Source organism: Hirundo rustica, chromosome W (genome assembly GCF_015227805.2).
Source record: "Hirundo rustica isolate bHirRus1 chromosome W, bHirRus1.pri.v3, whole genome shotgun sequence".
NCBI lineage: Eukaryota > Metazoa > Chordata > Aves > Passeriformes > Hirundinidae > Hirundo > Hirundo rustica.
Genome location: NC_053487.1, coordinates 10830255 through 10855417, shown reverse-complemented (window position 1 = coordinate 10855417; position 25163 = coordinate 10830255). Strand labels below are relative to the sequence as shown.

At 42.3% G+C, this 25163-nt stretch overlaps 1 protein-coding gene across 11 annotated transcripts in view; it reads right to left on the bottom strand.

The window, feature by feature from the left end:
* Nucleotides 1-25163, bottom strand: part of LOC120764843 (ubiquitin-associated protein 2-like) — a 256201-nt gene that overhangs the window by 48355 nt on the left and 182683 nt on the right. For 6 of the 11 annotated variants that reach the window (XR_005704307.2, XM_040088943.1, XM_040088936.1 and 3 more), the window contains 5 exons: nt 16573-16756; nt 10990-11056; nt 8876-9062; nt 6004-6095; nt 5043-5093 (listed from right to left, as the gene is read on the bottom strand). Coding sequence is in view for 10 of the 11 variants with exons in the window: in XM_040088943.1 (XP_039944877.1) it covers nt 5043-5093; nt 6004-6095; nt 8876-9062; nt 10990-11056; nt 16573-16756 (581 nt within the window). In the remaining variant the exon portion in view is untranslated. The remainder of the gene's footprint in view (nt 1-5042; nt 5094-6003; nt 6096-8875; nt 9063-10989; nt 11057-16572; nt 16757-25163) is intronic. The other 5 variants (XM_040088945.1, XM_058423898.1, XM_058423899.1 and 2 more) reach the window with 3 other exon arrangements.

Here is a 25163-nt window from a genome sequence, read left to right as displayed (position 1 = left end):
AAATTGAGGGGTATGAGAAAACAGGAGGAAGACTAGAGGAAGGGAGGTAGAAGCTGCCTGATGGGAGAGAACTACTACCCAAAGACTATGCTAGAAAGATCTTAAAGAGATTGCACCAGCAGACTCACTGGGGAGCTCAAGCCCTCGTAGAGCAATTTTTAAAATTCTTTGGGTGTAAAAGAATTTATGAATTAGAAAAACAAGAGGTGCACGGGTGTATGATCTGCCAAAAGGTTAATCGGGCCAGATCAAGACAAATTGCCTTGGGAGTGCGCCCCATAGGCTATTGCCCCTTTGAAAGGATCCAGGTGGATTTCACTGAATTACCAAAGGTAGGAAGATATAAATTTTTATTATTAATAGTCGATAAATTAACTCATTGAGTTAAGGCTTTCCCCAGTGCAAGGGCTACAGCTCAGACAGTATCAAAGATTTTACTGGAAGAGATTGTTCCCCAATATGGAATAGTGGATCATATAGATTCAGACCAGGGAACTCATTTTACCTCAAAGCTTATCAAACAGATGGCAGAGGCCTTAGGAATTCGATGGCAGTATCACACCCTGTGGCACCCACAAAGCTCAGGACAAGTAGAAAGAATGAATCAAACATTAAAAGCCCAGCTATCAAAACTAATGTTAGAGACAAAAATGTCTTGGGTAAAGTGTCTTCCTTTAGCGCTTTTAAACATCAGGACTATGCCACACTCCGAAACTGGGCTGTCACCATTTGAAATGTTATATGGAATGCCTTACAAACATGGGATGCCGGTGGGGCATCCCCAAATAGAAAACGGCCAGATTCAACCTTACCTGATAGCTGTAAATAAGAACCTGCAGGACTTGCGAAAGCATGGACTGATAACTCAGAGCAACCCTTTAGGGTTTGCTATACACAAAAGACAACCGGGAGACAAGGTGTTAATCAAAACCTGGAGGGAGGTCCCGCTGCCACCTCATTGGGAAGGTCCTTTTCTTGTCCTCCTCACCACAGATACAGCTATCAGAACAGCAGAAAAAGGTTGGACTCACGCATCACGAGTGAAAAAGATCGAGCTTCAGGACTGCACCCCAGAGTGGAAAGTGTCCTCCTCTCCTGGAGACTTAAAGATCAAGTTACAGCGTCACCGTAAATGACAGAAGAAGACCAGATAAGTTGCAAGGAAAAGGATTGTGAATGTTTCCCATATATTTACTTCAAATGTGTTCTGTGTAAACAAATCTGGGTGGCCCACTGTAGAGGGGGGTACAAACCTAAGGGCTTGTGTACCAAGTGTTTGGAAAAGGAGGAGGAGGAGACTAGCCGTCTTCTAGTGCTTGCTACTTGGGCAGGTTTACTGGAGTTAGATTCTCCAGAGTGGTACTTATACAAAAAAGGTATAAGGGGAAAATTGGATGCAAAGGCTGAGGTCCTTGCAATCGAGTGCCGAAGGACTAATAAGGTACCCTGCAGAGCTGACACCGTCAAGCTATCGAGGTGGGGCATTTTTAAGAGGAGGTTTGCAGTTTGGACCAGCACTAGAACCCCTGAAGAATACTCCTGCTGCCAAGAAGATGGTTTACCTCGCCGCTGGCTGCTACCCCACGGGCGAAGGCAAAGGCAGAGGAGTACACCGGTGGGGAATCCTGATGGTCCTGAGCCTAGCCATGTGCCAGGCGGGCAGGTTGTATCCCGAGGATCCGCTGAGGCAGAACCCCACGAATGAATGCGAGCAATGCCTGAAAGGGCAAATTGCCACAAGAGTTACAAAATACCAAGGCCAGTATAACTGTCAGACAGGTAAGGAGAATGGGTATTGTACTTTCAACAGCACTTGATACTATTTATGTAAATTGGAAGAGGGGGTGATATGGCACAACCCGAAAGCAATACCTAGAGATGGGCAGTCTAAGTCTACATTCAAGGGGAGAAAAGCATCCTTCCATGCAATATACAAACGAGAGACTGGATGGATGCCAACCATCCCCACATGTAGCCAGTGTAACCGAACGGTGTGGATAGGAGGAAAAATGAAATCTACTTTTGTAGCATACTACCAAGTTAATAAGTTATGTTATGATAAAGGTCAATTAGAAATGTGTAGTATGGGTGGAAAGATGTACTGGGTAGGAAAGAACTTGAAACATGAAAAAGAGACATCACTAGGTAATGAACCTATCATACTTGATCTCCTCAGGAATGATGATGATAGACTATGCCTACAATTCGATAAAACTTTTTGTTTTTCAAGGAATGAGGAAGGATTAGATCCAGAAAGTAAAATGGAATTGATAGCTCAAGAACTGAAAAGGCAAGAATCAGAAGTAAGAAAGAAAAGGATGGAAGAAAAAAGGTTAAAAACGCTGAGTGAACATTATGAGCACTTGGAGAAACAATACAGTGACTGGGGACTACCTGCCCCCAATCAGAACCTATTTATAGACTTAATGCAAGAAATTGCCACAGAATTGGGTCTATCCAATTGCTGGATTTGTGGAGGGCTCAAATCAGCAGAGAACTGGCCATGGAAAGGGGAGAGTTTAGCTCTGGAACAACTTTTAAAGTGGGATAATGCCCACATCTCAAAAAGTATCCAAAGACTGGAAGGGTGGATGTTACATGAAAGAATAATTGGAACTATTTGTATAAGCAGGGAAGGCAAAGAATATAATGAGTTGGTAGGATATACCCCCTGTATAGCCACTTTAGCTGTAAATTCAAGTGACAAAACCAAGATTTGGCAACCAGAAACCCCAACAGGGTACTGGAGCCAAGGGAAAAAGGAAACATGTGAATGGCTTGACTCAATTGGATTATGTTGGCATAAGGTCTCTGGAGCTAACCCTTACCAGTCCCTGGAAGGTCTGAGAGAATATTGGAAAGAACCAGAGAAGGTAAATGTGAGATGGAAAGCGTCTGATGGTATATATTGGATATGTGGAAAGAAAGCCTATAGTAAATTACCCAGAAAGTAGAAAGGGTCCTGTACCCTAGGAATGATTCAGCCTCTTTTCTTTACATTACCAAGGGTAGAAAGCAATTTATTGGGTGCCCTTCTGTATGAGACACTAAATAGACAGAAAAGAGGATTAAAGAAAGAACTTCTGATGGCAGGCGGAGACCAGAGATGGGGAGAGGAGGAATGGCCAGCAACGAGAATTGTAGAATATTATGGTCCTGCAACTTGGGCAAATAATGAAAGTTGGGTTATAGAACTCCTATCTATCTATTGAATAGACTGATAAGACTCCAAGCTGTGGTAGAGATTGTTTCGAATCATACCTCAGATGCCCTAGAGTTGCTGGCCAGACAACACTCCCAGATGAGAGCGTTTGTATATCAGAATCGAATAGCTTTAGATTACCTATTGGTAGAAGAAGGGGGAGTTTGTGGGAAATTCAATGAATCAGAATGCTGTATAGAAATAGATGACTATGGGGAGACCATCAGGGGCCTAGCAGCTGAGATTAAAAAGGTAGCCCATGTACCTGTGCAAAAATGGAATTCTATCCTCCAGGCCTCTTGGTGGGACCAGTTGTTTAGACAAGGAGCCTGGTGGAAAAAAGTAGCATTTTTTGTATTATGTTCCATTGCTGGAATAATATTTCTGCCTTGCTTGATACCTTGTCTCATTCGACTGATTCACTCTGTGGTACAAGGCATGCAGGTTGCAGCCTTGCCCACAGATCCCGAACTTGCTGTTGGAAAACCTGGCCAGATCCCTAGGATGTCCAAAATAATGAAATTAGAGGAAAAGAAAGAGGCTAATAAAGCAGCAGAAGCTTTAGAAAAATTTGAAAAAAAAATAAATAAAGAAAATGCTGTCCACCAGAAATACTGTGAGATATCACAAGGAGAATGGGATGACTATAGCAAATTTGAGGATAACTTATCATCACTCTAAAATGTAAAAAGTATTGTTAGTAATATAGTAGAACATAGAAATTAGAAGAATTTGTTAAGAATTTTAAAAGAAACACAAATTTAATATGTTTATAAAAGAGGTGGGGGACTGTGATAAGTATTTTGAGATAAATTCATGTTCTATATGTTATAAACTATAAACTGTATTACAAGCAGAGGGTTTCCACCAAGCTGTGGAGACTCTCCTGCTTGCCAAGACTGATTTGCAATTGTAGAGACTCCAGACAATAGCAGGGCAAAGCCCAGATTAGCAACCAAAAGGAATGGCCAAACAGGAGATGTCCCATCCATCAAGGAAGAGCCACCTGCCTCCTCCGGTGATTAACACATGATACCAATCTAGAAGAGGAAGACCCAAAGATGTCACCATCAGCATCCCAATGCTGACTTCTCAGAACTCCATTCAGGCGCCTGATCCTGCCAGGAAGAAGCATTCAGAGCCAAGGGGCCAGAGGAAGAAAACACGTGAATATGTGTTGCAGATACGAACTAACAATAAAACTGCCTTGGGGGAGAAAAACGGTATAAAACCTGCCCACTGGATCTAGACGAGCATGAACGGGGGAGAATTGGTCCATTCGTGACCGTCTCTATGTTCACCCAACTTCGATAACCCAGGATAGAGGTTGTCTCTTTTATTGTGGCTATTTCAGATTGTTATTTTTAAAATGGCAAAATAAAATTACTTTATATTAAATTGGCTATTGATTTGTCCATAACAATGTTGTTGGAGGTTTTTGGTTTTTTTCTTGCAGTTTCGGTGACACGAGCACCTCAAAAACCTGCCAGATGCGCCTACTGGCTGTCAATTTGTTTACTTGCTGTTCAATCCTAGCTTTTGGTAAAAGAAAACATTGACACACAGACGTCAACTAGATTTGACAAGATGTCATACTCTCCCTATAACAATTAAAAATTTCTCCACTCAAAAGCACAGAGCACATTTTGCTTCTATTTGCAATTTGACAGTTTCACTGTATCAATTTATACCACCTAGAAAACTGGATGATTAAATAAAAAGCATATAGAACATAAAGATAAGCTCTCAGTCACTATCAAATGAATTACTTTGCATTGCACAAATGATCAACACTGAAGATAACTTGTTTAAAACTAAATAAACCAAGCCATATACTTACCATTGGCAGCCTGGATTGAAGCATCTGGAGATCATCATAACCATAAATCTGCTTAAAGACAGATAAAAATAAAACATAATAACACATTTCTCTGATGATGATAAATTTGGGGCTCTGTTTAAACAGTTTGACTTAGTCCCAATCTATTTTAAAGATGTACAGATATATGTCACATTGTGCTATCATGGTGCACTGTAGCATTTTAAGGCTAGTAGAACAAAGCTTAAAATGGCTTTTCACTCTGATGTTGTTTCCTTGTGACAGCAGTCCTCTTGAGGATATTACTGGCCCGTGTTCAATATGGTTTATGCAGATGCATCATTCATCAAATTGTGAAGAAACTACAGGGCATTCAGAATTAGGAGTAAGAGGAACAGCCTTCCTTGCTGTATTAATTACTTCTGAAAATAGCAGGATTTAAGATTTGATGGCTAGACCACAAAGCAATCTATGGTTTCCTCTCACATTTGGTGTGATATAGAATTATTAGAATAAAATTTCTGATTCAAAAAAACAGATAACCAAAAATATGTTGATCCTGGTCAGACACCAAAAAGTTATGCACAATCTATTAAAGTATGAGAGACAGGACACATGGCACATTTCAACCATTACTATGCACTATTACTATTACATTACTATGTAATACTATCTACTCCAGTAATACAAACCTAAATGGGTCTAATTTTATTCAAAGGGCCTAAAACCCGATAACGCTGAAAACCATAGCAACATGTATGTTTAGCTTCAACAACAGCCAGATCAGGTCTGTACCAACACTTATGCAGTTTACTATCAACAGTAAACCCTCACTGAATACATTTAACATTTTTCAACATTTGGAACAAGAATTCCAGGTGCAACATGTGCCAACAGAAATGCTTTGGCATAGACAAGAGCAGGTCTGGGAGGGCTCACTTGCACCAAGGCTTAAGCAATCAAGGACAAACAAATTGCTTACTGGGTAGGCAGGCAGAAGTCCTCCAGGTCCCACAATATACTGGTTATGCAACAAGGATGGTACACCTTGAGGCAGATTTGGGGGAGCTTTCCCTGTAGAATTAAAATACAGGCACTTTAACAAGTCTTTAGAAAAGAAAAGGCTTCAACATTGAGACAAGATAGCTCAAAGTCTTGGCAGCAGCACTGTCTTAGTTTGTAAAAGCAGAACTACACAGAAGAATTTTGTGCTGGTTCATGAAAATGCTCAAAATAGGCTGGAGAGTTTAACCATGCCTCAAGGAAGGGAAATCACAGACTACTTAAAACTGAAAAGAGTCCCATCAGAGAACAGTCTAATTTTGTTATTTACTCTGTCCAAGAGAATTGCAAGAATTACAGGAACTCTCCTTTCCTTGGTCCTCTCCTGAAGGCAAAATTCAGGCATTGTTTTCAATCTAAAAGCAAATTATCTCCTTTCATTTTCCGCTCCGTCAACACACTGCCCCTTATCACCAACAATAGACTGGAAAGCACTTAATATTGCCAGCATACTTTTTGTGGGTGACTTACTGCACCTGGGAATAGCAAAGAGGAAATTGAAACAATTCCAATTGCCTACATGAAGCAGAGCTAGGAAGCAGAAAAGTAAAAAAAAATGCACTTTGACCAGTCATCAAGACACTTTATTTACAAGCTATGGAAATGAGAAATTCTTCTGTAAGTCTGATCTTAATATTTAAATTGTTCCCTTCCCTCCCTAGGATTTCCTTTTATCAGTTCAGGCTAATTAGAAAAGAAAGAGACTTTATCATTGCTTTCACTTCAGTGCAAGAAGCCTCCCAACCTTCCCTCTGTGGTTCCTTTATCCGAAGTGCTATTTTCTGTGGAATGACCCAGTGTCATGGGTTAGTACAGTTTAGTTTTTTAGTTATAAAAGAATGTAAAATAATTCTCCAGGTCAGGACCTGGGAATTGCTTTGGAAGACACAGAGACCTATCAGAGAGTTAGTTAGAATATTGACATCTATTCTGACCACTGAAATTGTTAGCTGCGACTTTGGGAAGTACCATATAAAACCCTTTGATTTCCTGTAGGTGGGCCCTTTTCCTTCTTCCTTTAGCCAGAGAGAGACAGGTAACATCAAGCTGGGCCTGCTGCTTCCCCGTTTTTGGGGGGGGGAAGCTGGCCTGAAGCTTGGCTGGATTCCATCAGCTCCAGGGTGAAGGGGGGGGAAGGAGAGGTTGCTGTTTTGTAACAGCTACTTTCTTCAAATTTCCTTAGAGCAGAGAAAAATCTCTGCTAAGCCCCTGATGGGAGCTATGGGCACCATTTGGGCCGTGGCCACCCCGATTTACACCGAGGGGTGGGCTGAGAAGGCATTTATGATCTTGCCTGGGGTCTTTTTGTGATTCTAGACTGCCTGAGTGCTCCAATCTCTGATGTTTCTGCGTGACTTTTTCCTTATCAGCTCGGCCTTGAACATCTAACACTACGAGCTACAGAGAGTGAGAGACAAAAACTCTGAGCAGATTTAACTCTTTCCTAGCAACATGAAGCTTCCAGAGCTTGGCCCTTCTCTGAGAGAGTAAGAAAAGACAGAGTGAACATAAAGAACAACAGCTTGAAGTCAGTAGAGCAAGAGTGAAAAGACTATTGGGACAGAGGGTTGAAGAGTTGGTTGTTCTATTCTTACTTGAGCCATAGAAATGAACTCTATATTTAAGTTATTCCTTTAAATCATGGGAAAGATATGCATTTGGGGAGATGATTGTTTTGCGTGTAGATTTAAGCAAAGGTGTTTGTGATGAACTAAGTAATATCCTATAAGATGCTTAAACAGAGATAAAGATGAGAAGCCCCTTGTACCAGTGAAGAAGTGAGAAGATATCTCTGTACCTTGAAGTGAAGAATCCTTTGCTTTAGAGTTATTTATCTTTAAAAAGTGACACCCCAATATGCAAAAGTCTAAGACCCATGACCCATAAGCAGCTTAGGAAACTGCTCCTGGGAGGGTCACAAAAGCAGGTTTTTTCCGGGCGGTTGTTTTTGTGACAGTTTAAAACTTACAAAAGAACTGTTCTAAGTTGTCAGTGGGATCCATGACTCAAAAGGATACTCTTCCCCTAATAAATTGATAAAAGACTATTATCAAATAATGAAACTGGCTGAAAATTACAAGTTTTGTCTCTTTATGTTGTTTTGTAAAAAAGTAAACAGTTTGTAAGGGGAGGGAAAAGTGTTTTTTGAAGTTTCATTCCATTTTAGTTTTTTCCAACTTTCTGTTTTTCTATTCTTTTAGTGTATATCAATAAACTATTTGTTAATTTTAAGGTTGAGCCTGCTTTGTTTTTCTCCTAGTCTCTCTCTCACAAAAAGAATAAGTACCAAGACTAAAATTTAGTGAACGTAAAACCACTGCACCCAGACATCAGACACTTTTTTTCTTTCTCTAGATGTGGCAATAGGGATGTGGTGCATGATAACAAGGACACTGCAGTATATGTTGACATTGCCAAATTAATTTAAGTCACAGAGAAGACTGAAATTAAAGCTAATATGAACTCACAGCAAAGAGCTGATTATAACCTGGAATACAAACAGGGTGAACCTCCTAGTCCAAAACTTCCAAAGTCAGAATTGCTCTGGCTTCTATTTATAAAGCTCTTTGGGGATGGAATATGCTACATAAATGCCACATAATGTCCTATCAAACATCTCAAATACACAAACCCAGGCATTTTTATTTTATAACCCAGAAAATAAAACATGATGAAAATCCTAGTCAAGAATGTGGATTTCTTAGCGTAGCTATGGCCGGTAAGATGTTCAAATGACAGCCCTGCTTACTGAAGTCCTCTGTCTCTCCACATAAACTGTTAATATTGCAAACCTGAAAACATTAAAGGAGTTGCCCGTGTGGTAGCAGACACACTGGTAACACTCAGGCCAAGGCAAGCTGTAGTGTTCATACTGCTTGCCATGCTGACAACCGAAGAGGTGGTGCTAGTGGCTGAGGTTGAAGCAGTTGAAAAAGTTGTTGAAGGCTGAAGCGAAGTTGTGTTCTCAACACTAGTGTGCTAGAAAGGACACAAAAAGAATGAGGATCACAGAGCAAATGAAGCACAGTGAAAGATGCAGGGGGGAGGGAACAAAACTAAAAATCAAGCCCAACAATCTTTTAAGTAACATCAGCACATGTAAAAAATAATGCATTATCTATGTATCAGACAAGCAATTAAGTTGCATGCTTGTGATTTTTAAGTACTCAAAGAAAATTATTACATGAGAATTAAATTCAAATTGCTATATCATCACAAAATTATACCACAGTAATTCAAATGTCACTCCCTTGCATTATTTCTTGCCCTTTTTGCTTGTATACACCTTTAAGCTAATATTTGTTATGTTAAACTATATTCTTCCAAAAGACAATATTTGTTTTCAAAATACAGGACACTGCTATTGTGATTTCCTCAGGGCATTTGTGGAATTTAAAAGATTAAAACTGCAGTGCCCCACAACAGTCAACGTGGTAAACTGAAACACAAACAAAATGTATTACAGGAACAGATGAGGATAAAGGAGTTCCTGATTTGAATCTAGCACAATACAGTGCTTTAGCTGTAAGCTGATCACACCTGCAAAACAGCATCATCAACACACAGAAGCCAAAAAGATCTCTTGACAACAAAAAAAGAGGACATTTTGAAAAGTGTGATTTTTAAGTTACATATACAGCAGGGGTGGAGCATTGCAAACCAAAATTCAAGCATAAAGAAAAGAAGTAACCTATCTGCACACCCCAGCTGGGATTGTACAGACAGAACAAGGCAGCATCTCTGGCTTTCATTTGTGCAACCTCATCAAGTGTCATTTCGTGCCTGGTGATAAGGCACTTGACGGGGGAGTGACACAAGCCCCGGGGTCTTGAGAGTCCCAAGCAGTTGCTATAGGGTCAGTGTAGAAAGGAGCAAAGTGGGCCTCACATGCGGTCCAGGGATCGTTTATTAAAGCAACTTAAATCGTAACATAACTCGAACACAGAGCAGGGATGAGGACGGAGAACAAAGGCAGGACCATGGGTTTTAAGGGACAGAATCAGGGTGGAGTTTAGGGTCAAGGAGCCAATAGGGAGAAAACCGGGGATGGACACAAGATGAGGTTTACAGAACACAAACCAATGGGGAGGATAATGGGAGGATAATGGGAGGAGATTTATATAAAAACAGACCAATGGAGCCTCGAATAATAGGGGATTCTGGCAGTCAAGGCAGGGGCTGGTACCAGGGAGGACTGACAGAGAACATTTGGGAATAAGGGGGATGTATCAGGGAAGACTGACAACCCAATAGGCGGACACAATCCATCCAGGCTAAACCACCACCCTGGGGAGGGTGAAAGGAAACAAACCATATGATATTAAAACACAAAATCACACACCACTACAATCTAGAGCACTGTGTTCACTACCATTTGCCTTGTTATCTCTAATGCATTGAATACACAGGTGACAACAATGTCACATGGTAAACTCTAAAATCATGTGTCCTGAGGCATTTGTCATGACATATTGTCCTGGTTTAGTCACCCCAGGACATATATACCACTCTATCACTTGCACTTTGCCAGCTAACCTCTCCAGTGGAGACAGCGAACAGTCCACATTTTAGAGCAGTTTCAGACAGCCACATCTAAAGTTTTATTTGTTTTTTAAACACATTTGTTATAGGAAATTCTTTCTATATTACATCCTCCCTTGCTGGCACAAAAATTTCCTCAACAGTTGTGTGACTGGCAGGTCTCTGTAACAGCTAGTTTTGATCTAGTACAAATCAAGTGGTAAAGGCTTTTTTACCACTAGAGAGCTGGCAGTCCTCCTTCCCTGAGATAAAGCTCTTGTTTCAGTTATTAGTATACTGGAACACACTGAACTAAGAGAGGGTCTTAATCATCAGATAAACTGACTACATGCCAAATATCTCTGGAAATGCAAATAAGACTTACCACATGTGATGTGCTTGAAGACAACACTGAGGCAGGGGAGAGGCTGCTCTGATGATTGGAAATGGAGCTAAAAAGAAATTGCAGAGTTAATAAATTTTTTTCCTAAAACATTTTTAATATATATCTATGTATATACACACACATATAGATACACAAACAGAATAGGTAGTAGAATATTAGTTAAATAATAAAAATTGTAGCTATCTGTATACACATATCACATACTAGGAAAATAAAAAAAAATTGTCTGTAGAAGTGTGTGTGTATATATATATATATATATATATATATATATATATATATATATATATACACACACCCCTACATTTTCCCTTTAACTAATATCCTACTACGGTTTAATGAAAAAAATGAACTACAGAGACAACTATTACTAACAAGAAACATCTAAAAAGCCATTCATTTATATTTATCAAATTACTATATTTTTAGAAAAACAACTGCTGGTTCAAGAATTATGTAGCAATGACTCTAAGACATGTAAAGTCCAAAACCAGAAGAATGCTCACACAAGCACATGGCTTGTTTCTCATTCTTTCCATAAGCAACTGCTGCTGCTTGCCACAGGGCACAAGTATTAATTAGGTGAGAGAGTGCTTTGGTTTGACTCATTATGGTATTTCTCACATAACCTGCATAACATTAGTTCAACCAATTAGAACTGCAGGGTATTTGCCCCATAACACTACCAAAACCCCTAAGAAACTCTCAAAAGACGGGGCTCAAAAAAACCCCCAACAAATGAAGAGCATCTGTGAAAGCCCTAAAGTTAGCCATATTACTACAGAATCTGTCAATTTAATCAAGGCCAATTCATAGCACTATACCCTACCAAAACCAATTTCCTCTTTGAAAAGATGAAATGGAACTATTAGTTCAGTTTTATACATACACTGTAAAACATGAAAATAAAGAATCCCCTGATGAAAAACATTTGCAATAGCTTTGCTTTAGAAAGCAACTGCTTTAGCATCATCTTTTTTTCCTAACTGACCAGGCCTTTGAACTTTTGTCACTAACAGCAGCACTGACATACATCTGTAATACAAAGATCTCCCTGAAAAGTGACTGAAATGTTTTTTTTAAACATTTACAGTGACAGTTATACATTACATTTGAGGTCAAGAACATAACTTACAGCACAATAAACAAATTGGACACTGAGAAAGCAAATATATAAAAACTATGTATGGTTTGGTGCTCAAAAAAACCCTCCTTATGTGAAAACAGAAGCAAGAGAGATCCTAACCATAGCAAATATTTTAGTGTTCTCTATGGAGATAGTCACAAGAAAATACAGTAGTTTTCATAGCAAAGTTGCAGGCTAAATTATATGCCCTAATAAAAGGGCAAACACTTCTGGCAACTCTTTGACGTGTGGAACCAGAATAAATCTTGGCAGTTCCATAGATTAATTTTACTTTGACTCTTTAGAACTGTTCTCTGCCTGCACCGCTTCAAGCAGCAAGGACAGAAACAGTTCAGTCCTACATATGTTTTTAAACCACTCCCTTGCCTACTCTCCCCAGCTCTTCAAAAAGCCTTAATTCGATATCTGACCTATGGTAGAGACAGACAAGAGCTACCAGCACAGCCAAGTCAGACATGCTTGGAATTCAAGTATCATCTTTCATGGTGCTTTGTATCTGACCAACAGCATCAATCCTCCAACTAAAATTTCTACCAATGTACACAGCTTTTCAACAAACAAATGTGGGGATATATTTTCAATGTGAATTAATTAATTCTTGTTGTTTGACACATTTACCATTTTATTCAACAGAAAACACTAGTGTATTAAGAGACTATGTCCTAGCTGTGAAACAGAAAAAAAAAACTGTGATAGCCCATAAAATTAGTTTCTTATATTAACAAATACAGTACAAAGGTGAGTATTAAAACATAACCAGCACAGCCTCAGGATGTCACCTGTCCAAGGACAAAGCTCAAGTAACAGGCACTAAAAAAATCAGACAGTGTCAATGAGCTAAGCTGTGCTAAATTCATTTCCAGGAACACTAATCTGACATTCCAAAGTGTCTTAAGGAAACGTCTAAGAAAAAGGCACACAATTTCCCTGTGGAATCATTTCCATTTTCTAATTTTATGAAATACAAATATAAATGAAAACACGATATTTCAGAATTAGCCAGGAAGTAAATTGTTAGGGAATAATTTCAAACATATGACACTAAAGAAACAGCAGGCACTGCAGAAAAAGTAGGAAAAATAAACTGGGGGAATCAATTTAGCTGACATGATTGAAACAAGAGCTACTTGAAACACTAAGTTGTTTATATACCACTGTCCTGTGTAACCCAAAATGTTATTGTATTCCATATCTATCTGTGCCCAAAATTGTTACAGTCTCTTTAAGACCACACAGCAGGATAACAACCGTGCAAGGTGTGATAGTTTGGGAAGGAAGTGATTTTTTCAGGAAAGTTATAGCAAACCCAATCAGACTTTAGGTTTGAATATTGACATTTGGTATAGCCATTAGAAAGATGACACACCTCTGGGAACACACAGGGTTAAAATCAGAGAACTCCCAGGGAAAGTTCTCTTTCTTCTGGCCCTGGAAAGAGGTAAGCTGGTCCCGGCCCCCCTCCTTGCTCGGGTCGGGGCCGGGTCCGATGACTGCCGGACAGGGGAAGGGGAGGAGAGAGAGCCCCGTCCCGACTAGATCGGGCCTCCCGTGGCTGCTAACGTCTGCCGATAAAGGTGGGGCCGGGCCGGGCCCTGCTTTGCTGCAGTGCTGGCCCGACCGGGCCTCGCTCCTCCACGCAGCCCAGTTGGCTCAGCCCGCAGCGCGGCTCGGTTGAGATCCTGGCCGCTGAGATTCCTGACTGCTGTTTCCCCAGGTCGCTCTGATCTCTCGGAGTGAGTTCTCCCCTCCCCCCATTGGCACGGGTTTGAAATCCAACACCGTGAGCCACAGCCCAAGAGGGACAGACCCGGGCAGATGGTAACTCTTTCACTGCACAAAATGAGACCTGAGGATATTAACCCTTTCCCCAAGTGAGAGGAAAAGAGTCAGAGTGAGACATGGAGAGACACAGCATGAAACTAAAGTCAGTGGAGAGAGAGAGAGAGAGAGTAAAAGTCCTAATTGGGAGGAAGATCGAGGAGTTGCCTAGTTTGGGCTGGACTTTTCTTGTGAGGCCATGGAGAATGGACTAAAATATCCTTGTAACTTATAGAATGCTTTTTAGGGGCATTCAAAGTTCTAGTCATAGCCATGGACTGATATAGCTATGATCTAATGGAGAATTTTGAACAGAGGAAGATAAAGAGATATGAAGCCCTCTGCCCCCAGGGAAAAAGAAGACCTCTGTTTCTTGAGATGAAGATGATTTTGGAGACAGATAAAGAGAACCTTTGTTTTATACTAGAACAGTCATCCTAAAACTGTACCCTAAGAAAAAGCTGATACGCCTATGAGTGCAGCTGTGGGAAAGCTGCCAAATGGGAGGGACTTCACAGTTTGCAGGTTTGTGACATGGGAGCCACCAAAGAACTGTATCTTGTGGCAATGTCTCCATGGGAGTTCTAAGAGAGGCTCCTCTCCCTAAGAACTGATGAAAGACTATTTTAAGGTGGTGTCTTAGAGTGACTTTGTGATGCTTGTATCCCCAATCGTCTGTTATGTTTATGTTGGATATTGTGTTCTGTACCTTTAAGACTGGTTCTGAGAGCGAAGGGGGAGAAAGAAGTGCGAAGTTTGTTTTCAGAAACTGCACTCACTCCTCCACATTCCTGCTTCTGGACTGTGTCATCTGCAGCACAGACAGCGGGACAGAGATCTCCTTTGCTTTTAATTAGTTTTTAGCTAGCTGAGGCAGAGAAGTTCCCTGGACTGTTTTTTTCTCTTTTTCTTGGGACTCTTTCTTGGGACTGTCCTGGACTGAAAAACCCAGAGAGACCCCTGGATCTCATACCTGCGGCCCACTGGGGCCCAGGACAGCATTTTCCAGTAGTGGAGGGACTGATAAGAGACTGGGTGAGCTGAGCTGCAACCCACAGCAAGGACGTTCTGAGTTTTCCATCTCACTTCAGAATGATGAGAGGTTTTATTGTTTCATATTATTCATTTTTTATGCTTGTGGGCACTTTGTTTGTTGAATAAATAATTTTTTCCACTTTTCGCTAAGGAGATTTTTTTCCCGGACCAATTGGGGAACGGCTGTTTGGGTTTGCTTCTCCAGAGGAACCCCATTTGGAGGTTTCCTCCCAAATTTGCCCTAGACTAGGACAGGTGGTATCCCAGGTTTTCTCTCTTTATGTTGTTAGTGAGAAAGTAAACAGCCACGGGGGGGAGAAGTGTTTTGAAGGTTTCAGTTTGATTCCCATTCTTTTCTTTTAGTGTTTGTTAATAAACCTATCTTTATACCTATCCTTAAGTTTGAGCCTGCTTTGCTTTTCTCCTAATCCTATCTCACAGCAGGAAAAAAGTAAATTATTATGGTAGACACTCAGACCACTCCACTAATTTTGGCAAACAGAAATTGGTGATCGTGAAACCATTACACAGGGGTTGGGAGGTGCCCAGGTTTTTTGAGGTTGAGACACTCAGGCAGAGATCTCTCTTGCCTCATGGCTCTGGCTATTTTTCTTTTGTTTTTGCAGGGAGATAGAGCCAAGGCACCAGTAGGCATAGGCTCTCCTTTGGGTTTCTTTTGTTTTTGTTTTTTTCCTAGAGGGTTGCCTCAGGTATTCTTTTTTCTGAGAGGTGGTCCTGGACTGCCTCAAGGCAAATTCCACGAGTGCCTGCCTACAGCTGTGGCCTTGCAATGAGAAGAATGGAACAGCCTGGCTCCATACAATCGCCCCAGCCCACCAGCAGTGCCCAGTGGAAATGGGAAGGTGCAGAGTCTGAGTTGCCCCAGCTGGCTGCCTTGCCATCTTCTGCCAAGAGGTAGGCAAAATCTCTGCATGAGTTCTAGCCCTTGACTAAGTTCCAGCTGCCAGTGTGCCAGCCACCTTCACCAATGGAGCTGCTGCTGCCACTGGAGACAAAAGAGGAGGGAGGGCTGCTGCCATCTTTGTCTTTCCACACATGGTTGTCTGTGGAGGGCGCCATCTTGGGGGAGGGGTTACTCTGACATTTTTTAACTTCTTGTTCCCAGGGAGTTCTGTGAGATTTCAGCAATTTTGTAACTAGTGACTATTATTCTTATTATGTTTGCCTGTTTCTGTTTCAGTTTTTAGTAAACTGTTATTTTTTCACTTATATCTACTCATATTCATCTCTCCTTATTGGTGGAAAGGGATTGGTTAAAACTTATGGGGAGGTAACTTATTTCAGTGTCCACCTCTTAACTTGTCTTAAACCAAGACAACCATGAAAACTTCAGAGCAGCAGCTGCTCTATCATTAAGAGGCAACCCAAAGCTCATACTTTGCAACCAGAAACATCCTGGCCTCTTATGAATCTCCCTCCTAATTTTAGTTAATGTCAGAAAAGGAGACCCCGGTGCCTGACAACCCCATACACAATCACCCTTATATCTGTCCTTTCCTGACAATTGAACCCCTTTCAGTTTATCACATCTCCTACTGTACCTGCTTAACTGTGAGAGTGAGTTGCTGGCCAGATCACTGGACTGAGGCAAGCTGGGCAAATTTCCTGTGTGCTGTGATGCTAAAGGCAGAAGTGAAGCAGTAGTGGACATCATGCTGGGCAGAGAACCAGCAGAAGGTAGTGAGGGAGAAGGCTCTGTCTTAAGCGCAGGAACTGATGAAGTAGCTGCAACAAATTAAAAAGAGACATTCAAAGACAAATTCCAGCAAACTTGACATCCCAGCCTGGATTCAGGAATGCAAGTGTTCTCCCCTTGGTTTACAAAAACCTGACTATTAGGAACCAATAGCAATATCAAGAATCAGGCTATTAATGAAAATTCAAACAGCAACATAACTATTGTTTTTTCTCTTTAAGCTCTTCACCTACAGTAGATTTATAATGCTATGTGTGTAGCAAACTAGTCTTCTGCGCTTCACCTCCTACTATCTGGATTACTACCTTTTTGATCACAAGTCAATCCTCACTTTAAAAATCCTTGCATTTGGTTCCACAAACAGAAGTAATTTGTGCTGTACAAATCTGCTTTTACCTACAGCTCTGCTTCTTCATTGCAACCTACACAGCACCTTTGATGTTTAAGACTTGGATGGCTGGAGCACAAGGGCACATACAACTTATCAGTTCAGAGAACTGAGTCAAATGTTTAATGCAGTAGAATAGAAGAAGCTATGATAAAAGGCCACAACTGGGTACAGCATTAAGCACTTTTGATGGCTAGAGTTGTCAAATATTGTTTAACTTTATGACCTAGATAACAAAAAGCTTTAAGCATGAACAGTGCTTTTTCAGGTACACAGAGTAGAACTTGTTTACCACAGATGTACCTTTCTAAAGGATCACTATACTAAGACACTGAACAACTCTACTGCCCAACAGAATACCTAACTGTTTCTACACTTATCTCTTGTTCTCTGAAGATAATACAGAAAATCAGAGGTACTCATTCACCAATAAAGGAAGAGAGAGTTGAGCCCTGCCTTCTGCTGGGCCATGCTTTCATACCACATCAGAGGCCACTAGGCCAGGGAACATCACTAAATTGCAATGCATGTAAAGACAATCTTAGAATGGTCACAAAAGAAAATTCACATATACACTCAGAAGGTACACATCACAGTTTGTTCAAGTTACTGGTTTGCTTTCCTCGCTAAATGCCCCAAGTCAGGTTGCTGGATTGCTATACAACCAGAAATCAAGAAGTCTTGGCCTTGGAAATAAGCATGAGGGTAACTGACAACAGAGAAGGAAATTCTGTAGATCAGGTTCAAGACCATTTAAGGAACCTGAAATCCATGGGACCTAAAGAGATACATCTGTGGATCTGGAGGGAACTGGCAGAGGAAGTGGTTTAGCCACTATCCGTCATATTTGAGAAGTCATGGCAGTCCAGTGAAGTTCCCACTGACTGAAAAAGGGGAATGTGGTAGATGAGAGAAGAGCAACAGACATCATCTACCTGGACTTGTGCAAAGCATTTGGCACTGTCCCGCATGACATCCTTGTCTCTAAACTGGAGAGACATGGATTTGATGGGTGCACCACGCAATGCATAAGGAGTTGACTGGATGGTCACACTCAAAGAGTTGCAGTCAAGGGCTCAATGTCCAAGTGGAGACCAGAGACTCAGGGGTTGGTGTTGGGACTGGTGCTGTTTAATATCTTTGTTGGTGGCATGGACAGGGGGATTGAGTGCACCCTCAGCAAGTTTCCTGAAGAGACCAAGCTGTGGGGTGCAGTCAACATGCTGGAAGGAAGGGATGCCATCCAGAGTGACCTTGACAGGTGGGCCTGTGCAAACCTCATGAAGTTCAACAAGTCCAAGTGCAAGGTCCTGTACCTGGGTCAGGGAAATCCCAAGCACAAATACAAGGTGGGTGGAGAATGGATTGAGAGCAGCCCTGGGGAGAAGGACTTGGGGGGTCTTGGTGAATAAAAAAATTAATATAAACCAGCAATGTGCACTTGCAGCCCAGAAAGCCAAGTGTAACCTGGGCTGTATCAAAAGCAGTGTGACCAGTAGGTCGAGGGAGGGGATTCTGTCCCTCTACTCTTCTCTCATGAGACCCCCACCTGGAGTACTGTGTCCAGCTCTGGAGGCCCCAACATCAGAAGGAGGTGGACCTGATGGAGTGAGTCCAGAGTAGGGACCGTTGTAGTGCATTAATTGGGTTTATATTGTGTTTCATTTTTATATTGGGTTTTGTAATGTTTTCTTCTGTATCCCCTGTTCCCCTTGGAAACTGTATCACGTGGTTTGTCCCTGCTCGGCCGTGCCCATCCTCCCACACTGGAATGTAACCCAACTCAGTTCCACTCCCACCTTGTCCCTGATTGGGTAGTGGCTTGTCCCTGCTTCTAGGCCCTTCCCCCTGGATAAAAGCCCTGGGAGGGAGGCGGGGCGGTCTCTTTTGCCATGGAATGGGGACGGGGAAGGAGCTCAAGGGGCTGGAACCCAAATAAAGCTGTGATTCCCCCCCGGAGAAAGAGCAGACTCATTGCCTTTTGCCATTGATGGTTGTCTGGGTCTCTCTAAAGAACTGCCACAGCTGGTGCCCAAGCGTGCGGCTCGAAGCCACGAGGGGCTCCCAGAAAGCTGGAAGAACCACGCGTGGACCACGTGGCCGAGGAACCTCATGCAGGCATGTGAGTCCCAAAACGTAGCCCGTCCACGCAGAGAGACAGACCTGTCAGGCTTGGCATTCGCTGTGGAGTCTCTGAAACACAGGACTCCACAGACCAAGGCTGTAGTTTTTTCCTTTGGACTTAAAGAACCCATCGGAGTGCTGTGAAGAAGCCCCCCAAACGGCAGGCTGCTCCCAGAGAAGGTGACCACATGTTAGTGGAAAGCCGACCCTGGGAACCGAGACTGGAAGCTCTTTCTGCACCAAAAGGGTCAGTCTCAGGCAAAAGGAGTGATTGGGAAAAAAGGGAAAAAATTCATCTATATGCTGGATGTTTGGTAAGTATTACCACTTTGGGATCTAAGGAAAAATCTTTTCAGAGGCATTATTCCTCAGGGAAAGGGTTTTTTAACTTTGGGGGAAAGTTTTCACTTTCAGAGTAAACCTTCAGGGTGCTTTAATAGCACATTCGGTTTTGGCTGCACAGGGGGTGGAAAAGGTAACAGTTTCCCCTCTGGCTTTTTTTTTTTTTTTTGGTCTTTTCTCTCTCCGAGGTTTTTTTTTGTTTTTTTTTTCTTTCAGTTTCTCAGTCACAGTGAAAGGGGACACAGAAACTTAAAATCTGAGCCAAAAATGGGTGCTAGGCTGTCTGCGTCTCAAAAAATAGTCTATTACCAAATTTTAAGTGCCTTGGATGATGGGGGACCAATTGTTCAAAGAAACAGCTGAAAAAATTAATTTGGTGGTTGTTTTCTCAGTTTCCACATGTATCACTAGAGCAAATAAGCTCCCCAGAATTTTGGGAAGCTGTTGCAAAAAAATTGTCTCAATCAAGCTCCCTTAATGATAAAGAAAAAGCAAATTTTGCTCTTTGGAGCTTGCAAATTTTATTTGCATTGCAAAAACAAAATGAAGAGGAAAAAAAAGCCAGTTCTTTGTGGATTTTCCCCAGTTTCCTCAGTCTCCCTCTCTCCTGACCCTAAAACCCCTTCCTCAGGCTCGGATATTCTGAGGAAAGCAGCCCACCAGACAGGGCAGGGAAGCTGCAGCTCCCTGGGCTTTCCCCAAATTCCAGAGCTCCCCTGCTCAAGGAACTCTGGCCAGATTCCTCGAGAAACCCCTAAACTTTCCCCAAACCTCCCTTCTTCCCCAGTTTGTACTTTTGCAGACAGTTTGAATGCTCAAAACCCCCATCTTAGTGATTCCCAAACTAGTCTTAGTTCGGAAGGGGGGTCACAAGATGGAGGAGACTCCTTTGTTCCCTAAAAAGGCCGAAGCCATGTGCACTCGAGCCATGAGGAGCCTCTCTCTTTGTCTGTCCCTCCTTCCCACAATCCCTTTTGCAGTCCCTTCCTCTCCCCAGACCCCTCCTTCCCTTTGGTGCTGCCCCTGGCACTGCCCTCTCCTCTGACTCCACCCCCTACCCTCAAACCTCCACCCTCTGACTCCGCTCCGTGTGAGTCAAGCCTCCAGCCCCTCCCTGCCTCTGGTTCCCATGGTTTCCCTGCCCACAATCCCAGTTCCCATGCCCCAGAGGGGAAGAGGGGGTGAAACCGGGAACCCGGAAGCAGGAAGTGATCCCGACTTTTCTGCTACCCCTGTCACATATCGACAGTCAAAAACGGGGGGCGTTGTCTATGGTTATTGGGACACCTTCCCCCAACAAGCGATTCAGGATTTATATAAAGCTCAGATCAATTTTGGATATGAAAGTGAATACTGTTGCAACCTTTTAAAAGCAAATTTAGCAGGGAATCCTACAGTTCCCTTTGACCTCCAAAGAGATTTACTTCCAGAGCTTTGGCAAAATCCTGAAACAGCTGTTGATAATAATAATTTCCCAATTCAATTAGAACATCTATGTGGTGATAGTGAATGGGTCTCAGCCCTCAAGCAGGCTCAGGAAATTCCTTTGCTTCCATCAGAACCTTTTGTAGCATTTGTGGAGCGATTAACCAGTGCTATCGAGTTACAGGTTAAAGAAGAAGGAGCCCAGGAACAGGTCCTGGAGGAGATGGCTCTGACCAATGCAAACGAACAGTGCAAGGCAGCCATCCTCAGCCTGCCCATGGAACTGGCTCCAACCTTAGATGACATGCTCCAGGTGTGTGCCAGGAAGGTTCCCTTCATGACAGCTCACCAAAGCCACAGTTCCAGAGTCAAGCCACCACAAAAAACCGCTGCTGCAGACACCATGCCTCCTGTGCCTGTGCCACGGCCACCGCCCAAGAGAAGAATGTGTCTCCTGTGCAATCAGGCTGGACATTGGGCATCTCAATGCCCTTTAAAGAGAAAATGACTGGACTTTCGGGACGATGGGGGCGGGGGGTCTCAGGGGCCCAAAGAGAACCTTTCAAAAAACTAAAAGCTGAGCGCCGGCTTGCCCAGCGTGCTGACATAAATGGAGCAAGTCCGAGGAGGGGGGAGAAAAAACTAGAAAATGCAAATGTTGAATTAACAAATCGTGCTTTAACTAGTTCCGCTTTTCAGCAAAAGTTACCCGATGTGATATTAAAGGATCCAGCGACCAGAGAAACAAAAAGTTCTCATGATCTGGTCACCTAGGGTCGTGGGTATGCCTATGTGTCCACTCCCCCATGTCTCAAGTGGGTGCCAGATGAGTGGGTGAAACCTTTCATCCCTAAAAATGCAAACCCACCTGCAGAGGCCCCACAAGTGGCCAGTGCTGCCTGGAGGAGGAGAAAGCGCTGAACCCTCTCCTAATTATCCCTTAACAGTGTTTTTCTCGACAGTTTGTTTGCACTTGATGTAATTTTTTCTTTTTCAGCTTTAAAGGTATTCAAGGTCCAAACTCTGAGCATCTCCCACAGACTGAGCCTTCCTCCTTCTCAATTTAATAAGAAACGGGGAAATGTTGTAGTGCATTAATTGGGTTTATATTGTGTTTCATATTTATATTGGGTTTTGTAATGTTTTTTTCTATATCCCCTGTTCCCCTTGGAAACTGTATCACGTGGTTTGTCCCTGCTCGGCCGTGCCCATCCTCCCACACTGGAATGTAAACCCAACTCTGTTCTACTCCCGCCTTCTCCCTGATTGGGTAGTGGCTTGTCCCTGCCTCTAGCCCCTTCCCCCTGCATAAAAGCCCTGGGAGGGAGGTGGGGCGGTCTCTTTCACCATGGAACGGGGATGGGGAAGGAGCTAAAGGAGCTCAAGGGGCTGGAACCCAAATAAAGCCGTGATTCCCCCCCCCCCCCCCCGGAGAAAGAGCAGACTCATTGCCTTTTGCCATTGATGGTTGTCTGGGTCTCTCTAAAGAACCGCCACAAGGGACAAGGTGATGATCAGAGGGCTAGAGCACCTCTCCCGTGAAGACAGGCTGAGAGAGTTGGGATTGTTCACCCTGAAGAAGAGAAGGCTCCAGGGAGACCTAGTAACAGCCTTCCAGTACCTAAAGGGGCTCCAATAGAGCTGGAAAGGGACTTTTGACAAGGGCATGGAGTGACAAGACAGAGGGGAATGGCTTTAGGCTGAAAAAGGGTAGGTTTAGATTAGATATTAGGAAGTAATTCTTCCTTGTGAGGGTAGAGAGGCACTGGCACAAGTTGCCCAGTGTCCTGGGGTGTCTTTTTGATACTTGTATCCTCAATTGTCTGTTCTGTTTATGCTGTATGTTAAGTTCTGTACCTTTAAGTAACCCCTCATAAGTAACAGCTGTGTTAATTAACCAATACAGCCTTGCCCCTGATGAGTAACAGCTATATCCAATAAGGATGAGTGAGATAAAAGAGGGGGTTAGCTGGTAAGGGGAGGATCATAATGGGGGAGCACCCTTGAGGAGCATGAAGAAGGGAGACTCATGAAGAAGGGAGACTCATGAAGAAGGATCCTAGAGAGAATCACTGCTGTGAGACTAGTTCTAAAAGCAACGGGGAAGAAAGAAGATGTGTGGAGTTTGTTTTGAAAACAGAATTCACTCCTCTGCATTCCTGCTCCTGGACTGTGCTCATCCGAGGCATGGACGAACAGCGGCATGGGGTCCTGTTTTGCTCTTAGTTTTAGCTAGCTGAGGCAGAGAAGCTCTCTGGTCTGTTTTTTTTCCTTTTTTATCTGGACCGTTTAAACTTGTCCTGGACTGAAAAACCCAGAGAGACACCCAGATCTCATGTTTGCACCCCTCTGGGGCCCAGGATGGCATTTTTCCAGCACTGGAAGAACTGATAAGAGACTGAGCAAGCTGAGCTACCCACAGTAACAACTTTCTGAATTTACCATGCCCCTTCAGAGCAACGAGAGGTTTTATTGTTTCATATTATTCATTCTTTATGCTTGTGGGCACTTTGTTAAATAAATCGTTTTTTCCACTTTTCTCCAAGGAACTTCTTTTCCCAGACTGGTTGTGGGGAGAGGCTGTTTGGGTTTACTTCCCAGAGGGACCCCATTCAGGGGTTCTCTCACAAATTTGCTCCAAACCAGGACACTCAGAGAAGCTGTGGCTGCCTTATCTCTGGAAGTGTTCTGGGCCAGGTAGAATGAGGTTTGGAGCAACCTGGTCTAGTGGAAGTATTCCTGCCTATGGCAGGGGGTTGGAAATAGAATTGAAATCCCTTCCAACCCAAGCCATTCTATGAACTAAGAGTATTATCAGCATATGCACAAGGGAAAATGTCAGTACTTTCAAATGTTAAAAAGAGAGTATTATACAGTAGTTTGGATTCATGAAATAGATACATGGAAGAAGACTGATTCCAATTTAGGTGCTTGAGATACAGAAAAGACCAAAAGTGTTCTCAAAGGGGAACTGGCTCAGAAAAAGGGACTAATAAAGCTGTGAAAGAATAATTACAAAAATATTAGGAATTCTCAGGTCTTTGTTTTCCAAAGCAAAAAAAACAAGTCCTGTAATGAATTTCATATTTTGTTCATTAGTTCTGTGCACAAGAGTAAGAAACTTTTCCACTTGAAAAGTTGTTTTTATGTATAACAATCTTTCAAGTGGTAACTTGTTGCAGACAGGTAGAGATTATTATAAAAGAAAGACCTTATAAAATATGGTTTAGGCCCTGTTACTTCAGCTAAGCTAATAACTAACTTGTAAGTTCCCATAAGGAAGAATTAGAGGAATGAGAAAACAGCACAATAACCTATTTTAGTAAGAGAACCATTTGCACCTGTATAAACAATAAATCTATCCCATGAGAATCAGTGAACAAAATATGTAAACAATTAAGAATAGAGAGATTTGATGGAAAGGTAAAATACCAGTTAATAACCAATGAATTGAGTGGCAAGAAAACTACTAGCCAATTGGAGTTGAACATGAGGTCTGTGAAAACTGTATAAAAATAAGTTATGTGAATAAAGGATATGCTTTTTCCTGCATGAAGAAACGGAGTCCTGGATTTATTATTGCAACAGTAACTCTTTGGGCGTATACACTCCTCCTGCTCATTTAAATTTAACTTAGCACTAACAAAACATTGTTTATAGGCTTGAATGCCCAACTTCTTTCTACTCAGAAGTATAAAAAAAACAGTCCACCCTATTAGTGACCTACCTCAAGAGATGCTTAAGAGAAAGACAGACTTAAAGTGTTGGGGTTCCAAAATATGTTAATTCACACTGTTGCCCTTGAAAATTTCCACAGAGCAGCACATAAAGTTCAGAGGATTAAAATCTAGAAATTATTTTAATTATTTTAACTCCAGGAACAGTGATGTAGGGTTGCTACAAGTAAAATACCACATTAGAACCTAGCCAAGATGAAGATAACACTAACACCTGTATCAGAGCCAGTATTATGCTACTCCACTGCATGGGAGCAAGGTATCTGGCAGAGGGACCATGTTAGTCACCATTATTCCCCACGGGCATCTAATAGGGCACAAGTAGCACTACACCAAATGAGAGGTGCATTCAGAGAATGTGACTTTGTGTCATTATAGCTAAATGCTATTCACAGCTTCCCAACTGAGAATTGGAAGAAT